Source organism: Megalobrama amblycephala, linkage group LG2 (genome assembly GCF_018812025.1).
Source record: "Megalobrama amblycephala isolate DHTTF-2021 linkage group LG2, ASM1881202v1, whole genome shotgun sequence".
NCBI classification, from domain to species: domain Eukaryota; kingdom Metazoa; phylum Chordata; class Actinopteri; order Cypriniformes; family Xenocyprididae; genus Megalobrama; species Megalobrama amblycephala.
The window spans coordinates 50,093,771-50,110,900 of NC_063045.1; the positions used below are offsets into that span (position 1 = coordinate 50,093,771).

The 17,130-nt window shown below is 35.8% G+C and overlaps 2 protein-coding genes and 1 long non-coding RNA gene across 27 annotated transcripts in view; 2 read left to right on the forward strand and 1 right to left on the reverse strand.

Moving 5' to 3' along the window:
- LOC125261788 overlaps positions 1-2,665 on the forward strand; it is a 15,743-nt gene extending 13,078 nt beyond the window's left edge. The window contains exons 3-4 of the long non-coding RNA XR_007183433.1: positions 244-351; positions 2,186-2,665. This is a non-coding gene — a long non-coding RNA (uncharacterized LOC125261788). The remainder of the gene's footprint in view (positions 1-243; positions 352-2,185) is intronic.
- The window catches only part of zpld1a (zona pellucida-like domain containing 1a), a 16,225-nt gene extending 3,514 nt beyond the window's left edge, over positions 1-12,711 (reverse strand). For 2 of the 6 annotated variants that reach the window (XM_048180327.1, XM_048180310.1), the window contains exons 1-7: positions 12,167-12,305; positions 4,452-4,530; positions 3,048-4,197; positions 2,748-2,968; positions 2,203-2,384; positions 1,785-1,857; positions 233-330 (exon numbers count right to left, since the gene is read on the reverse strand). In XM_048180327.1, coding sequence (XP_048036284.1) covers positions 233-330; positions 1,785-1,857; positions 2,203-2,384; positions 2,748-2,968; positions 3,048-3,153 — 680 coding nt within the window. In that variant the 5' untranslated portion in view covers positions 3,154-4,197; positions 4,452-4,530; positions 12,167-12,305. Of the gene's footprint in view, positions 1-232; positions 331-1,784; positions 1,858-2,202; positions 2,385-2,747; positions 2,969-3,047; positions 4,198-4,451; positions 4,531-12,166; positions 12,306-12,572 lie in introns of those variants that run through there. The other 4 variants (XM_048180316.1, XM_048180321.1, XM_048180325.1 and 1 more) reach the window with 4 other exon arrangements.
- Positions 12,712-12,730: 19 nt separating this feature from the next.
- Positions 12,731-17,130, forward strand: part of picalma (phosphatidylinositol binding clathrin assembly protein a) — a 51,596-nt gene continuing 47,196 nt past the window's right edge. For all 20 annotated transcript variants that reach the window (XM_048180182.1, XM_048180219.1, XM_048180201.1 and 17 more), the window contains exon 1: positions 12,731-12,863. In XM_048180182.1, the coding sequence (XP_048036139.1) occupies positions 12,734-12,863 (130 nt within the window). In that variant the 5' untranslated portion in view covers positions 12,731-12,733. The remainder of the gene's footprint in view (positions 12,864-17,130) is intronic.

Consider the following 17,130-nt stretch of genomic DNA (forward strand, 5'->3'; position numbering starts at 1 on the left):
CTCCTTTAATGAGCTAAACCAGTTCTGGATCTATCAGATATAAGAGAGGAGGTCATTTAGGGAAGTGCTCTAACAATGTAGTGACAGTCCAAAGACCATGTGTCTGTCTCAATTTACATTTGACTTCCATCAGAACGTTCAGTATTCAGTATCATACCTACAGTATGTTTTAGTATGTTGGGCCTCCTTGCAATATACTCTTCCAAGATATGTTTGTGTAACTGTAGTTTACCTCCTGTCTAGGTTGGTGGCTTTTACGGCGGCGAACACTCGTGTCTTCAGAGTAAGTCCAGACATTGGGATGGCAAGGTGCTGGATGTATGTGGAGTCCTTAAACATTGAACACCACAGGTTAGGATCCCACACACAACTGCTGAAAAATCGGCTAAAAAACTAAATGATCTGCTCCAAATATATTTGTTAGTTTTTTAGCTGATCACAGGGTTCCTATACATTTTCCATTTCAAAATTCCATACTTTTCCAGTCTCAAATTTCCAAACCTCTCTGTAGATTTAATGCATGCAGCATTATATTTGGTATATATTACAATCATCTGTAAATATTTTCTCAAGTTTTTTCCCCATTGGTTTTCTCAAAGTGATAAAATGCACTTACATGATGAAAAGAATCTAAAACATGCTTTATAACTGCATTTATTTAAATCTGACACATCGGTTTGATGCTGTAATCGTGGTTTGATGGTGCACAAGCACCAAACTGCAAAGTACGGTCTTTAAATGATTGTTTGCTGCTTTATCTGTTGTTGGTTTGAGTAGCACATGCACATTCGTTTAGTAAAGTTCAAAAGAGACTCGCTTATGGTAAAGACAAACAATTTTGCGACAATCACTAAATGATCACTAAACTTTTTCCATGAATTCACTCTGCTTGTTTGATCAATTTATAATTTTATATTTTAGAAAACTGAATAGGGAAAATAGTCTGGAAACACAAATATTTTTCCATACACAGTTTTCTTTTTCCATACTTTTCCAAATTTTCTTACAAGACCAGGAAAAGTATGTAGTTTTTTAATTACATTTTTATTTTATATATATAAAATAAATTAAATTAAAATTGTTTAAGAAAAATAAACCTTTGGAAGTCCATATATATTCAATATATACTATAGAAATAAGCAAAATATAGCAATAAAACACACACATACACATTTTATATATACAGTCAAACCAAAATTTTTTAGAATTTTTTATATATATTTTTACTAGTGGGTGCAGGACAATATAATTCATTTATATTAGTGAGGATTGCAAAATAAATTAAACTGTGACATATTATGCCCAAAACTTCTTCATACAGTGGACTACCAGTAAAATATATTTGGGACCAAAAATACAGACACTTTGACCTGACCATGTTTTGCAAGTGTTATCTGACATTTAAGAACTTTTCACACAGTTTAACGCAATCTTGTCAATTTTATTACCATTTTTTTTAAACTATAGATAAACTGTAAATAGATGTTCAAGGTCTATATAGGTTTGATGTATATATATATATATATATATATATATATATATATATATATATATATATATATATATATATATATATATATATGTGTGGAGACTGAAGATGCAAAAGCCGCTAAACGCTACCTCAGAAATGCATATAAATATATATATGTATATATATATATATATATATATATATATATATATATATATATATACTACATGATTTGAACTCAGTGCAAAAGATGTAAATAGATCTCTATATAATGCTTAATTAGAAATTATACTGATGTTTAACATATACTCACGTTGTATAGAAGTAAATTCAGCGTGCTCACAAAAGTGCCATTGCTGTCCTTCACTGATATCGCTGCAGCTGACCTTCAAACAAAAGAAGCTATTAAAACATGATAAATATATTTGCAGGCCAATTAAGTCTGAAAGGAAAACTTGTGTAATAGTTTTTCCTGATTTACTGTCTGATGTCCTTGTAATCAACCGTGCATTAGGTTTTACAACATATTCGTCGTGCATACTAATTTAATTATGCCTCACAATTCAGCCCATTAAATCTTAACAATAAGTGCTAAATATTTTACAGCATGCAATTTGTGACCGTTTTATCTTCCCTCAAAATATTGTGAATAATTTAGCATGGATTGAAAAAGGACAGAAACATTGGACTGAAATGCAGTCATTCATTCTACAGTGATAAAGCCAACTTACGAAGCAAGCTGTGTGTTGTTGACCAGGTATTCCAGTGGGTAACTACAACTGAACTTGTAAAGCAGTCCTGGTAGATAGCTGATGACCGTTGGGGGATCCGGAGTGTCAATGTATCCTGCTATATTCCCAATCTGAACCAGGGAAAGATTCCCATATGCGTTGGGCCCCTGAGCCGTTGAGACCTACAGACACAGTGGCACTAAACTGTGATTGTTCTTCCTGAAACTAATGTACCTTCACCTCCATAATCCTCAGCCATTTTATCAATGCCGGATCTCTGCCATCACCAAACCAAAGATAAAAATCCAGCTCACCGCAGATGTTCTTCATTTATCATGACCAAATTGTCATAGAGAGAATACTGTCTCTCCAAACACAAGCTGAATTTTAGCAGTTACTGTAACAAATGAGTTTTTCTTACTAATGACTGAACCTGAAATAAAAGTTCTGGGTCATTTAAGGGCTAATGTGAGTAAATTATTCTGTCATGGGTCAGTTCCCTCCATGTAGGCCATTAAAAATGGTCAAAACAGGTGGTTTCTTACCACCAGTGAGTTTCCGCAAGACTCCAACGTGCTGAGACTGATGCTGAACAGCACAACCGTTGGGAACGTGTTGTTGTTGATGAACCCTCTGCAGTGGGCATCACCGTGACGCCCGTTCAGTGCCAGGTCAGTGTCGGTGTAGCCAGAGAAAAGCACCGGGCAAAAATTAATCTTCAGCGTAATGGTTTGCACTCCACAATACACGCTGATGTCCCGCTCAGCTGTTGAGAGAGAATGAAATATAATTAATTACAAGTCACTGATTAAATGCTTGCACAAAAAAAGAAAGCACTCACTCACCGGGGAAGCGGCTGTGAAAGTTGGCATCGCAGTTGAACCCATTGAATTGCGCATTCACTATGAAAGTTTTGCTTACAAGCAAAAGAATCACACACAAACGTTCCATTTCAACGCCTGAGGAAGACAATGTATGAGCAATTTCTTTGGATTCATCAGAAAATGCTTCTTTTTCTGAAATGCGAGAAGAAATGCATGATTAGACTCACTTCAAAAGGTAATTTGACTGCATTGTTCTGTAATTACACTATTAAATTTGAAGAAAAAAGACAGAAAATGAGAAATCTGATACTTTTGTTGGTGCTTCTGTTCAACTGGAAACCAGTAATGAACATCAATTGATCTTAAGTGCCATTGCACAGACTTTGTGAACAAATCCACTCACCTCAATTTATATATTCAAAAAGCTGCAAATCTATTCAAACAGATTCACTTCCTGTAGGTATTTGTTAGTATGATGCTTTTACACAGAGTTCTGTGTGTTTCACCCTGACCTTGGTCCACTTTGGCCCTCCGTCTGCTCTAGCATCCCTCGCTCCGTTTCGGAAGACTCACCCGTTTCCCTGGCAGCTGTAGAGTCAGCGGTACTCCATCTGTTCTCGGCTGTGGCGCGAGACTGACTGGATTACCCAGCATCCCTGCAAAACCACTAGAAACACGGCCTTGCTCTGAGGAAAAAAATTAAACATAAGAGATTCATTATTTGAACACGTCAACAGCAAAAGAGCTGTCTGGGGGAACATGGGAAAGTCCATCAAAAGTGAATGTGTTATACAAATCCTTTCACAGGCCCAGAAACATGAGCAGGTTTTGAAGTTTCCCACTCATATCCTTTCTGCTTGATCTTGCTCTGTCAGCGCTCACAAGCGGGCCCCGCGCCGCATGTGGTCTGCGAGGGGGGAATTATCTTTTCATCGGCTCCGAGACTGGGCTCGTCGCTGACTGAGCTGGCCTTTCTGTGTGCCAGGACAGTCTGGGTCGGGACCAGGATTGTCTGGACGCTTTAGATGCTTTGTTTGGCCCGACTCAGTCAGCACTTCCCCAGCCGCCTCCCGTGATGGTATCCCAGCTGTCTGGCCGTGACCCCCTTTCCGACTGCTACTCTTGGCCTTACGTCGCCTCCTTGAGATTGTCCGCAAATGTATGTGAGAATCTGTATCACAAAAAGGGGGCCTTCTGTGAATAAACACTCATGTTTCCATTATCCTAATACTTCTAGTGATGAATGCTTGTTCCAACCTCTCCAAAATGTATAGCAGACTAATATTTCATCAAATTAGCTGCCATTTATACATCATCATTTTTAAAATGCCGTTAATCTGCATGATTAATTGCCTTAGAAATGTCTCTATGGTCCATCCTTGCAGCAAAAGGGAAAATTTGAATGATTTCAATGTCCGTTCTTACCTGATTAATCAAAGCTCAAGACGTCCGGGCTACAGGCCAGATCCAGCTGCAATACATCATCCAAAAGTCGCTTGTCAATCTGTGCAAAACACAAGAAATCCAACGGGGAAGGATTTTAAAAACTATGCAATACCATTCCAAACTGTTCAAATCCTAAATCCAGCTTGGATATTACAGAGACACGAATCGGATGAAGCTCTGAGCCCCTTCGGCTTGAACTCTGACGAAGTTTGCCTCACGTCTTAGGATTTCTTCAGATGGAAGGGATTGTGGGTAAAATGGAGCTGTTGGTCTATAGTGGGGCAATTCAGTACTTGCGATAAGTATCTCTATTTATGCGCTTCCAGCAAATGTCATTCTTTCATTTTTCACACTTGAATGTCTCTATATGGCAGGCTATAGTGCCATTTATCAGTGTGGCACAATCTCATTCACCTTGGCAAGATATGAGGGCAAGCAAAACTATTACTGTAGGGATTTCCACATGTATTAATGCATGTACACTCTAGGATAGCATTTGAGAAAATGGAAAATTTTTTTTGCATTTTTTTACATCTTAAATGTATTAAATACATTTTAAGCCATGCAAAATAAAAGCTTTTATTTATTTATTGCAAAACGGCATCCATGGACAATTTATATGGAATCTTGTTTCGGAAAAAAGAAGATAATTGCAACTTTTTATCTCACAATTCTGACTTTTCACAATTGTGAGTTTACATCTCGTAATTTTGACTTTATAATTGCATGATATAAAGTCGCAATAGTGAGTTATCAAGTCAGAATTGCAATATAAACTTGCAATTCTGGCGGTTTACCGCAGTCTTTTTTTCTCGCAATTGAGAGTTTATTTTTCGCAATTCTGACTTTATAAATTCCAATGGCATCTTTTAAAATCAGAATGAGAAAAAAGTCAGAATTGCGAGTAATATCTCACAAATATCTCACAATTCTGACTTTATAACTCACAATTGTGAGTTTATATCGCAGTTCTGAGAAGAAAGTCAGAATTGCGAGATATAAACTCGCAATTGTGAGAAAAAAGTCAGAATTGTGAAATAAAAAGTCGCAATAACCTTTATTTTTTATTCAGTGGAGGTTTTCTGTTTTCTGTATTCAGTATTCTGGTGGTTTACTGCAGTCTTTTTTTCTTGCAAGTGCGATTTTATATCTCACAATTCTGACTTTATAAATTGCAATGGCATCTGATAAAGCAATTGTGAGAAAAAAAGTCAGACTTGTGAGATAAAAAGTCACAATTAACTTGATTTTTTTTTATTCAGTGGCAGAAACAAGCTTCCATGATGTTAAGCCTTTTAAAACATTGTATAAATGTTCTTGAGTGTTTGAATAGCTATTCATTACTCAAGTAAAGGGTTTATAACAATTACAGGAATGTGTTTTGGGCTCATTTTAAACACTAAATAGAATGATGAAATGGCCTTGGCTCACATCTGCACTTCTGAAATCAAAGCCACAGGCAGGAATTGTGTTTCTGAACAGATTAATAGCTTATCGCAACACAAAGGCTGTATCTATTTTTATTTGGCTGGCATTTGGTCTTGCTTCATTTTCTTGTCTTTTTATTTATCTGATGACTTTATTCAGAGTGCAATGAATAATGTGGGTCATTAAGAGGTCACGGTGAGAAACTCAGTAATGCAATGTAAAATGATAATAATAGGAATGACAATGGCATATCTAACCTTTCCTGAGGTCTTTAGTGTAACCAACAATAATATTTGATCATCCTCTCTTAGCAGAATACTATCTGCATATCTTGTATCATTAGTCAGACTATAGTTTCCGAGAAATTGTGTGACTCTTTCTTAACAGGGTACAAGTAATTACTATTTTTCTGCTAGCTGTGTGAAATGCCATCAGTTGGCTGGCAAGCAGGTGTCAGGCCGAGTGCATCAATCACTGCGGCCTGTAAGGAATTAGGAACTATGAGCAATCTGTCTCTGTTTGGTTGTCATGGCTATCCGGCGGAGGGGATACGTCTGGTCTAGTGAGAAAAAAGCAAAAGAGGAATTTCAAACAAGGGAATACACATTCGGTGGCCTTTTTGAAGGCGTGTAAACCACAAGTTTTGTTAATTGCCTCTGTCTCTCTCAAAGAATCTGCTCGCTTTGTTGTTTAATTGTGCCATGTTTATTCATAAGGGTTTTTAACTGGAGGCACAGTCAATTTAAACTTATTATGATGTAAATTTGATTTGAAATCTAACTGAAATTATTTTAAGCCACTAATTAGCTGATAATGTTGCAATTCAGCCTACATTAGAATGACTTTTGTTCCATCTTCGGAACACAAATGAAGATCTTTTTGATGAAATCTGAGAGCTTTCTGTCCCTCCATAGACAGCTACGCAACTACCACTTTGATGCTTTAAAATGTTCATAAAGAGATTGTAAAACTAATCCATATGAATTGAGCGGTTTAGTCCAAATTTTCTAAGGAGTCTTGATCACTTTATTTATGAATAGTTTGAATGTAGGCTTTTATTCACACATAAACATTCATCAACTCACACATCAGTTGTGGTAAACAGAAGCTCAAGCATGTTTGATTGACGCATACGAGAACCAATGAGGTTCATTCTTGTGTGTTACGCAGCACGTTTGAGCTTCAGCAAGAGGTTTGTTCTCACGCGTCAAGCAGGTTTGGTTGAGCTTTTATGTTCGCTGAATAATGTTTATATTTGAATAAAAATCCTAAATTACATCATTTCATCACATAAAACGATCGAGTCTCTTCAGAAAATTTGGACTAAACCGCTCAATTCATATGGATTAGCTTTATGATCTCTTTATGAACTTTTTGTAGCTTCAAAGTGGTAGTTGCGTAGTTGAGGGAGAGAAAGCTCTCAGATTTCATCAAAAAGATTTTCATTTGTGTTCCGAAGATGAATGAAAGTCTTACGAGTTTGGAACGACATGAGGGTGAGTAATTAATGACAGAATTTTCATTTTTGGGTGAACTAAAACTTTAACCATTTCCCTAGCCATAAACCTAACCCTATCTATAAGCTATCCCTAAGGTTAAGGAGAAATTATAGTGAATAACACTAATGTAGAAGCACTTAACCCTAGGTGTAAGCCTAAACTTGGCATAAACTGTAAACTTGTCCCTCAAATCTGATTGGTTGATTGGAATGTTGTTCAAACATGTTGATCCAGGAACATGTTGCACTTGGTGAAATCAGATTCTGCAACATAAGGACAGATAACACAGCTGAAATAATTTCAAAATGTTCACCATGTTCTATAATACACTCCTAATATGGAAAGAAGTCAGCTGTGTGCAGATAGAGAGATGGAGTGTGAAAAAGAAAGAGGAAAGTCTGTTAGTGACAGGTGTCTGGCCCTTGTGTCGGGTACAGCGCAGATGAAAATGCCTTTTCTATTCTCTGTAGATTGTATTGTCTGTCACAGCGGCCAACTTGGTTACCTCCTAACTGTTTTCCTGTCAGCAAAGAGAGCATCGCTTGTCATCAATTCAAGCCTTCAACCAACACAGAAACAGTTATATGCTGTTGAATGGGGTCATATACTGTAGCACATGCTATAGAGAAAAAACATATCCATGTCGAGCATCTGACATCTATATCACTTTTCTCCTCACACCCTTTTAATGACCCATTTTTTGACCCTTTTTATAGTTTTACACTGTTAGCCCGGATAAGTTGAATTTACTTAAAAAATTTGAGGAAACTGGTTGCCCTAAAAAAATTAAGTAATGATTAAGTAAGGTGAACTTAATAATTCGAGTTCATTTAACTTAAAATGTTTTGTAATATTAATTACTTTGTAGTTATTACAACTAGTATATTTAAGTTCAATGTACTAAGCAAGTTAACTTGCCACCAATCAAAATTCATCCATGCCTCCCATCATGCATTGCTGCATGAATAAATTATGAGCTGAATTGTCTTAGTAATTTTCTTTATTCTCACTATTAAAATTTTGCTGTTTTTCTGTGACTTTTAGTAGCTTGTTTTCTAATGTTCAGAGTTGATCTGTTTATCAGAACATGCTGCTTGTCACCGTCGTTGAGATTCACAGGCTGATTCTTGATGTCTGTGTGTGCCTAAAATATATATATATATATATATATTTTTGTGATAAGGACAACTTTAAAAAAAAAAATTGTATTGTAGAAGTTGATCCTCCGCTGTAGAATCACAGTGCTGCTGTAATCAATAATGTAAATCTAACTCAGAGATTGGGCTCTAAATGAGTTTAGTGATTCAGATGAAATAATGATTATGTGAAAACATAACCAACATCACCTGATCATCTTTTAACTTTGCTTGTCTGGTTGGTTTTAATACAGTTAAAACTGCCCAAACAAAATCTAATATTAAAAAGTCAAGGGTCAAGAGCTCAACTAAAACAAACACTGACCCTCGATGATGGTAACTTAAAAATTGTGATTTTCTCCTTTGGTGAAAAACTATAAGGTAAATGTTAGGAAAAAATGTCTGTAGAACAGCCAAAACAAATGTTCCAACTGCTCATCAACAGCTCCTTGAATTCACACACACCACGACAAAATGGCGTCATTACCTGCCACAAACCAGTGTGAAGGAGGCGTGGCCAGGAGAAAAACTTCATAATTTAAGTGCATTTAACTTACATTTATTAACACATTCAAATACACCCACAAATTAGTAGAATATACTTATATTTTATAAGTAATGCAACCAAACTTAAATATTTTAAGTATATTGTAATTATATTTTTTAAGTAAATATAAAATCCGGGCTAAGAGTGTAAAAAAAAGATATGTGAATATGTTTTGTGAAATTGAGTTTATTAATTGGAGGTTAACTTAAGAATGCTTGAAGCAGTTCTTTTAGGTCCGAATGAATAAGCAATATTAATAAACAACTTAATCTGTTTGTGTGAATTAATTAGATCAGGTTCGATGATATGTTAATTTCATTTGTCATTTTTTTAAATTATTTTTTATTATAGTAAATGGTCTCTGTCGTATAAAATATTTTTCTAAGAAGTTCTCTTTTTTCTTTTTCTTTATGATGGTTTATACTGTGAGCGCTACTGTATAAAACCCACTCTGAACCGGGGGAGGGAGTTAATAGAGTTTAATCACTGCTGGACAGCGTTTGAAGAAACTTTTGTGCATGTGAGAGATCTCTGCGGGACTAAACAGACAGAAAAGCTGTGTTTCTAGTCCCAGGTGGCAGAAATCGCAGGATGCCTTATTGTTTATGTGTGAAACACAAGCCATGTGGTATTCAGACCTGAGGGACACACCTTTTCATTATGAGCCATATCTATAACCAGCTCTCTCCTCACAGACAGAGATCCATATAAAACAGCGTACAAAACAGGTCTGTAATGCAGGATCTCAAAACTCACTGTCTTAAAACTGCATTTTTAATAATAATAATTATTATTATTTCATAAAAAATAATTGTATTAAATAAAAACAGTGTCAGTACTAGATGATAATAAAAGCTATTAACATTTTGTGTAGATTACATGTCAAAGGATCCTTAAAGTTGAGACTTAGCTATGTAAAAAGTTATACACACTGTTTTTATAATTATAATTTTTATATCATATAAAAATGATAATTACTTTTTATACTACCACTACTACTAATAATAATAAATAATAATAATACAATTATTACAATAATACATTATCATTATTATTATCAGTAATATAAAACAATCTAAGTAACACACTGTTTTTTATAAATATAATTTATATATCATAAAAATGAAAATTACTTTTTATACTACTACTACTACTACTACTACTAATAATAAATAAGAATACAATTATTATAATGCATTATTAGAAGTAGTAGTAGTTGTAGTAGTACTATAAAAATAATTATTTGATATCAAAATGACAATTATAAAAACACTGTCAGTACTGTAGAAGCTATTAGCATTTTGTGTAGATGTCAAAGGATCCTGAAAGTTAAAGATAATACTTGCAAAATATTGCAAGTATTAATGCAAAACATAAATACAAACTCTGGATTGTTCTACAATAATTTATAGATAACATTAACAAAATCAGAAATAATTATGATAATTTTTGTTTTAAAACAAATTATGATTAATGATAAAACAGTGTGTCAGTACTGTAATGCAGAAAATAATAATAAAACATGTTTATATACATTTAAATACATTTTTCTATATTATTATTATTTAGCGTACAATAAAAGCTATCAGCATTTAGTAAAGATTACATGTCAAAGGATCCTGAAAGTTATAAATTATACTTTTGTAGAATAAAAATACAAACTCTTGAAATGCTGTTCAGTATTCTTGTAGATTATTTGCTGCAAATAGAAAAAGCTGACATGCACCTGCGGTCTCTGAAATAGATGTTGTCAAGATGCTCTTGAAAGTTTGTGAGCAAGGACATAGAGACCTGCATGTGCATATCGCCCTCCACTGGTAAGACTGCAACACAACGAACAGCGATGCCACCTGTGCAGTTCTGTTGATATAAGACAATCTGCTCGGCCCATTTAACACAGATGAGCCTCGTCCTGAAACCGATCAGTGCTTTTGGCTTTGTTCATTAGTGGCTCATCTCCTGGACATTCAATCTCTGAGACCTTCCTCTCTCTTTTTTCTTCAGCTTGAGATCTAATTACACCAGTGAGAATAAAGTGCACACATCAAATGTGCTTTTAAAATGTGTGTTTTACATGGTACATTTGTTTTTAAATGACTACTTTAAATAATATATTTTTCTTAAAAAGTCTGGATCACATGGATTCCCTCTATCAGACCTTCTATTTTCTTTAACACAGGAAGATATTCACAAAATCCTGTTGGATATTTGTACTTGTATGCAGTCAATATTGGAATTGGGACATTCCAGAACAGCTCAGTATCTGCAGGCAGGGACACTTACAAACTGAAGGCAAATAATCAGATACTATAATTTGAGATTTCTTAATTACTTAAGCTTTGATTGTGCAGCTCAAGATTTATCAATAGCCTTAAAACAAGAAAAGACAACCTTTTACTAAAGTAATGTTTTCTGTAATTGCATATTTTTATCACTAGATGTCTCCCTTTTGTAATGCATTTTGTAAGGCAAGAGGAAGAAAGTCAAAGTAATTCTTGCATCGAGGGAAATAAATGTGAAATGCCTTATGTATTTTGATTGCCTTTCACACAAGTCAATCAGCTGGAAAGTAATAAGTAATTAATGTATTAATTCATCATAAATTATAATATAATGTTCTAATAAAATAATAAAGATAAAAACTGGCAAGCTTTATTTTCTTTTTTTTATTTTAGTTTATATTTTCTACTAAGATCATATTAGATTACATTTAATACTATATTATTGTGAAGATTTCTACATTACACACACACACACACACACACACACACACACACACTTTCTAGACTACTTGTAATATAAATAGCCTACATATTGAATTATTGAACACATTTAATTAATGACATATATATATATATATATATATATATATATATATATATATATATATATATATATATATATATATGTGTGTGTGTGTGTGTGTGTGTGTGTGTGTGTGTGTGTGTGTGTGTGTGTGTGTGTGAAAACGTGAATTCGGTTGGATAAATTCCGTCACGTGAACCGTCGCCCTGGTAGATAATACACAGAAACTGTCCATCTAGAGCCGCCATTTTGGCTCACAAGCCAAATCGTAGTACTCACTTCATCTGCAGTGTGAGGACCCCAGCCTGATGGTTAGAGCCAACATGGCGTCGTTACACACAGACCATCCAACATCCATATAAACCTTGGGAGGATCCTCTGAAAAGAGGAAACACACCCGCCATTTTCCTACGAGCCTTTTAAACCCAGCAGGGGGAGGCAAGATCCGAGAGGAGAGCCATTGAGGAGGAAAAAGGGGGAGTTAGAGAGAGAGAGAGAGAGAGAGAGAGGAGCGGAGAGGGCGAGGGAGAGTGCGTGACAGAGGGGTTGAGAGAGAGAGAGAGAGAGGACGCTGCTGCTGTTAATAGAGGAGGAAACGTTTGGTACGTAAATGTCGCGATCAGCTGACGTTATACATACAGAGCAAACTTCATTTAGACTCTCTAAAGCGCCGGATGTGTCTTACTTGCAATCTCATTTCTTTTCTCTCCTTCTTCCCCAGTCAGGTGGCGGAACAGTGCACATCCCAGGGACTACCAGCATTGCCGTTGGATTTAACAGCCCGAGTAGATTTTCCCCCCTCTTTTGTTGTTTTCCCCCTTTTTCTGTTTGTTTAAAACTGCGAGGATGTCTGGACAAAGCATAACGGATCGGATAACGGCAGCGCAACACAGTGTTACCGGTTCCGCGGTGTCCAAAACGGTGTGCAAGGCGACCACGCACGAAGTCATGGGGCCAAAGAAGAAGCATTTGGATTGTAAGTGTCATGGGATTTTTGTACTATGTTGCTATCGGACCCGCGTTTGAAAGTTACGTCAGTCACTCGTCGCCCTGGGAACGAGAGGTTCTGGGCTCGAGGCCTGCAAAAGATTCACGTTCAGTGCTGCTCGTGTTATTTAACCAGCTTCCTCCAGCGACCTTTGCTGATGTTTAACCGGTGACTAGTGATCATTTGAGTCCCTTTTGCATGGGGTTTTCAGATAGCATGAGTACAGTGCAGCGCATTTAATGATTTAACTAATAATTAACCACATTTCAAAAAAAATGAGCCCATCTGCTGTCTAATTGGGGCACTTGCAGACGAACGGATTCATTGAGAAATCTAATGATTGCAAGCAAACATTTGCTCCAAAAGAAAAGCACTCATACTTTGTCTTTTGATGTTGCAAAACGAAAATACAGCATGTTTTATTAGGGTCACTTTACCGCCATTTGACTACTGTGGATTTCATAAAGCAATAGTTATCAAAATAAAAACTGCCATAATTTACTCAACAGCATGTTGTTATAAGACATAAAAGGAGATATCAATTATAAAGAATAGGAAGCTATCAAACAGTGAACAACTTTCAGTTTTTTCTTTACACAGAGCTTTAAAAAAATGATACTTTTTGGATCTTGACAGGTTTGTGTATAAATACTGACAGCCTTTGGAGTCTGCCTCAAACTCTGTAGTTTTTCAGTTCTTTGGTTAAGGTTTATTTCACAATTAAAGTGAAGAACATGCTGACTTTTAGAAGTTATGCAACATTCAATTTAAGATATACTATGGCAGGTGTTTATAGAGGACTATGTTGTAATTGGCTCAATCCTGGCAGCGGCTGAACTCATAAGACAGTTCTGTCATGTTAACTTTTAACTTTATGCAGATGTCATATTTATTGCTTGCTATGATTCAGGTTCTTCTCAGAGTGAGATGTTCTCAGTATCCCACAGGTGCTGGTGCTGGCAGGTCTCATAGAGCTTGAATTATGCCTAGTGTTTCTTATAATACTCAGGAAGAATGGCCTCTTTTAGGACCCATCTTGACCTTATCAGTCTTGTGCTTGTGTCTGTTGAGTGAGATCTGAAGTCTTTGATTAACTCAAAGTGTATAAGTCAATGAATCAACTGCAGTTTGTTCTTAGATTGTCAGTTTTGCAGTTGCTTTTTTTTTTTTTTTTTTTTTTTTTTTAATTCAAACTTGAAGTAAAATACTTGATCTTTCTGAATGTGTGTGTATTCTTGTACAAATGTCGGTGAATCAGTGGCGCCATCATTTGAGTCAAATCAAGGCTGGTGGCACCACCACATCAAGTCTTTCATCGCATACTGCTTGTTTACATATAGCTTTTTGCTTTCGCTCCCACCCTACAGTGCTAATTTCCTCATGGTGTAACTATTTTTAGCTGGGTCTTGACAATACAGAATGGCATGTGTGCTGACAGACAGTTTTTAAGGAGAAGAGAGAAGTTCTGAACTCTCAGACTAAGTGGAGGTCAGACGTAATTGCCTTCCTCCCTCAAAAGTATGTGCTTATGTTGAGTTTTTTCGTGATCATTGCGTCAAGAACATTGTTCCACAGTAGACCGGTTGCCCTCAGGTTGTTCCCGTAGTGTGAAGAGTCTGTGTGTGACGAGGTCTTGTAGGTATTTCAGGGCAGCAGTGCCTTCTGTGCCTGGAGTTTCCTTTGGGACAGAAATAGCAGTGTGTCTCGCTCTGCTTCTGTTTGATTTGAACATTAGATACGGCTCCGGCTCCGTCCCCCAGCCTCTTTGATTTGGGCCGGGTTTCCGGGGTAGGGAGAACATTCCTCTTGAACTACCCTTATTCCAGAAATGACCAGCTGGCTGAAAAATGTCCTTCAATTGTTTCTGCATGTTTTAGTTTAGGAAAACATTTTAGGTAAAAACAAGAACATAGTAAAAATGCAGTTCGTTCACTCTAATCTGATATAAGAGAAAATATATTTTGTGATTTGACTTAATTAAAAAAGTTGTCTTTGTTCAGAGGAGTTACACCTTTGGCTTATTATGAAGTTTGAGCTTATCAATTTAGTTATTTCAGAGGGTTGCTGTGGATCGGCAGGTGCCTTATTCAGTCTTTTATGTCCATATATGGACGCTGGCTTTTGTTCCATAATGCCCGCCATTATTAGTCAGTAAGGCTTGAGTGTGTTCAGTAGCATTTAAGGAAATGCAGAGCACTTGTTATACTGCTCAAGCTTTACTAAATGTAATGCTGGTTCACATTGGTTCAAGTGAGTGATTTCTTCTCAATAGCATCGCTAAACAGAATTGAACAGAATTTAAAAATACAAACACTCCCTCCATTTGCTAATGTTTGGGCAATCGGTTTGTCCCGCCCTTATTAAAATAAGCACGCTTCACCTTCACCCAAAAATGAAAATTCTGTCATCAATTGCAAATTTTTTTTCTAGGTATTTTTAGAGAAACCTCAGAAATTCCTCCAGAACAAAGCTCATTTGAATCCTTATTTGATGTACTTGATGTATGTGTGTTGATCAATGTGACTAAATAATATGTGAATAAAAACCTAAATTTGGTGTCATATGTAGTGACGGTATCTCTACATAAGACTTAAACCGATTGATTCACTTCGATTTTTTTTTATTTTTCATAAATATAAATATATATATATATATATAAGCATCAAAGTTTTGGTAGAATAGACTTTCAATGGAGAAACATCTCTCAGATTTTATTAAAAATATCTTTATTTGTGTTTCAAAGATGAAAAAGTCTTATGGGCTTGAAATGAAATGAGGATAAGTAAATGATAGGAGTTTTTTTTTTTTTTTTTTTTTTTTTTTGGGTGAACTAAGCAAATTTATTTCGCAAAAAAGGTTCACACACAAAAGTACCATCCCATGTTACTTAACATACACATACATTTAATAATATACAAAATAACACAATGTGAAAATAAAGTGGCATTTTGGGGTTATGGAAACAACAGTTACCATGGTGAATACACAAAACTAACATGAACTGTTACCAAAACATCATCAACATCAACTTCATGCAAATCCTCCCCAGCTAAACACACAAAATACCAGTTACATAATTTATTGGTACTTTACTTTCATTTCATGACTTACTAATTGTCAACGTAACTACGATGTTGCATAATTGTAATTTATTTTTCTCTTTTTTTATATATATATATATATATATATTGAAGTGATATACAGCGCACCTCCGCATTTGCGCGTGCAATGGAAGAGCACGGTAGGAACACGTTATATCGTACAGTTTTTCTGAGGTTATAATAAAGTTATAATAAGAAGTTATAATAATGTCACTGACATATAGCCTGACAACATCTCATCTGATCTCAGATGCTGAATCAGGACAGCACATTTGTCTCAGGCACTCTTTACTTAAATTGCACATGACAGAAGAGTCAACAGTTTTCTCACGCGTCTTTCAAAATAAGTCTTGCATCAGAGAAACCTTGGTGCTGTTTCTTTGACTGCATACTCTGCGACCCACTCAGAACGGACTTGTGACCTACTTTTGGGTAGAGAAACTTAGTTTTTTTTGTATGTAAACTGGTAGATTCAGCATGAGTTTGGATGGGTAGCTGTTGAATTTATGTAAAGGTGATCACACACACCACCAACATCAACAGCGGACCTTCCACTGTTGTATTTCCATGACATGTTGAAGTCATGTTGGCTGGCCTTCTGTGCCCCGGTGCTGTGTAAGCAAGTACTGTGGAATCAAGGCTTATTCTGGGTGCTCCTATGAGTCAGTTCTGCAATATGATAGATGCTTCCTAGAATCTGCCTGAGACCCCCCCCCCCCCCCCCACACACACACACTCTTATCTTTATGGTTTTAAGATACACAGCCACTCCTAGCAAACTTAGTTCTTGAATTGAATTAACTCATTATTCTTTTTTTTTTTCTTTTTTTTTTTAATCAGATAGATTTATTTCCTATAACTGCAAAGCTTTTCTGGACAGCAAGTAGAAGAATGTTTACGATTATATAATGTTTATCATGCTGTGTACTTGATTGCTGGTTTAGAATGTAGTCAAAACAAAAATTATATGGCGTTTTGTCTGCCTGGTTACTGCTGAAGTTTTTCAGAATGTGAAATACATCTTGTCTGATGAACCGTCAGACAGCCAGCGGAAATCGGATCAGTTTTGTTGTAATCGTAGATTAAAGTGCTCTCATCTTGATTGGTGTTCCTGCTGTTTAGTATCCATATTTGCAAATACACACTTAAGCCCA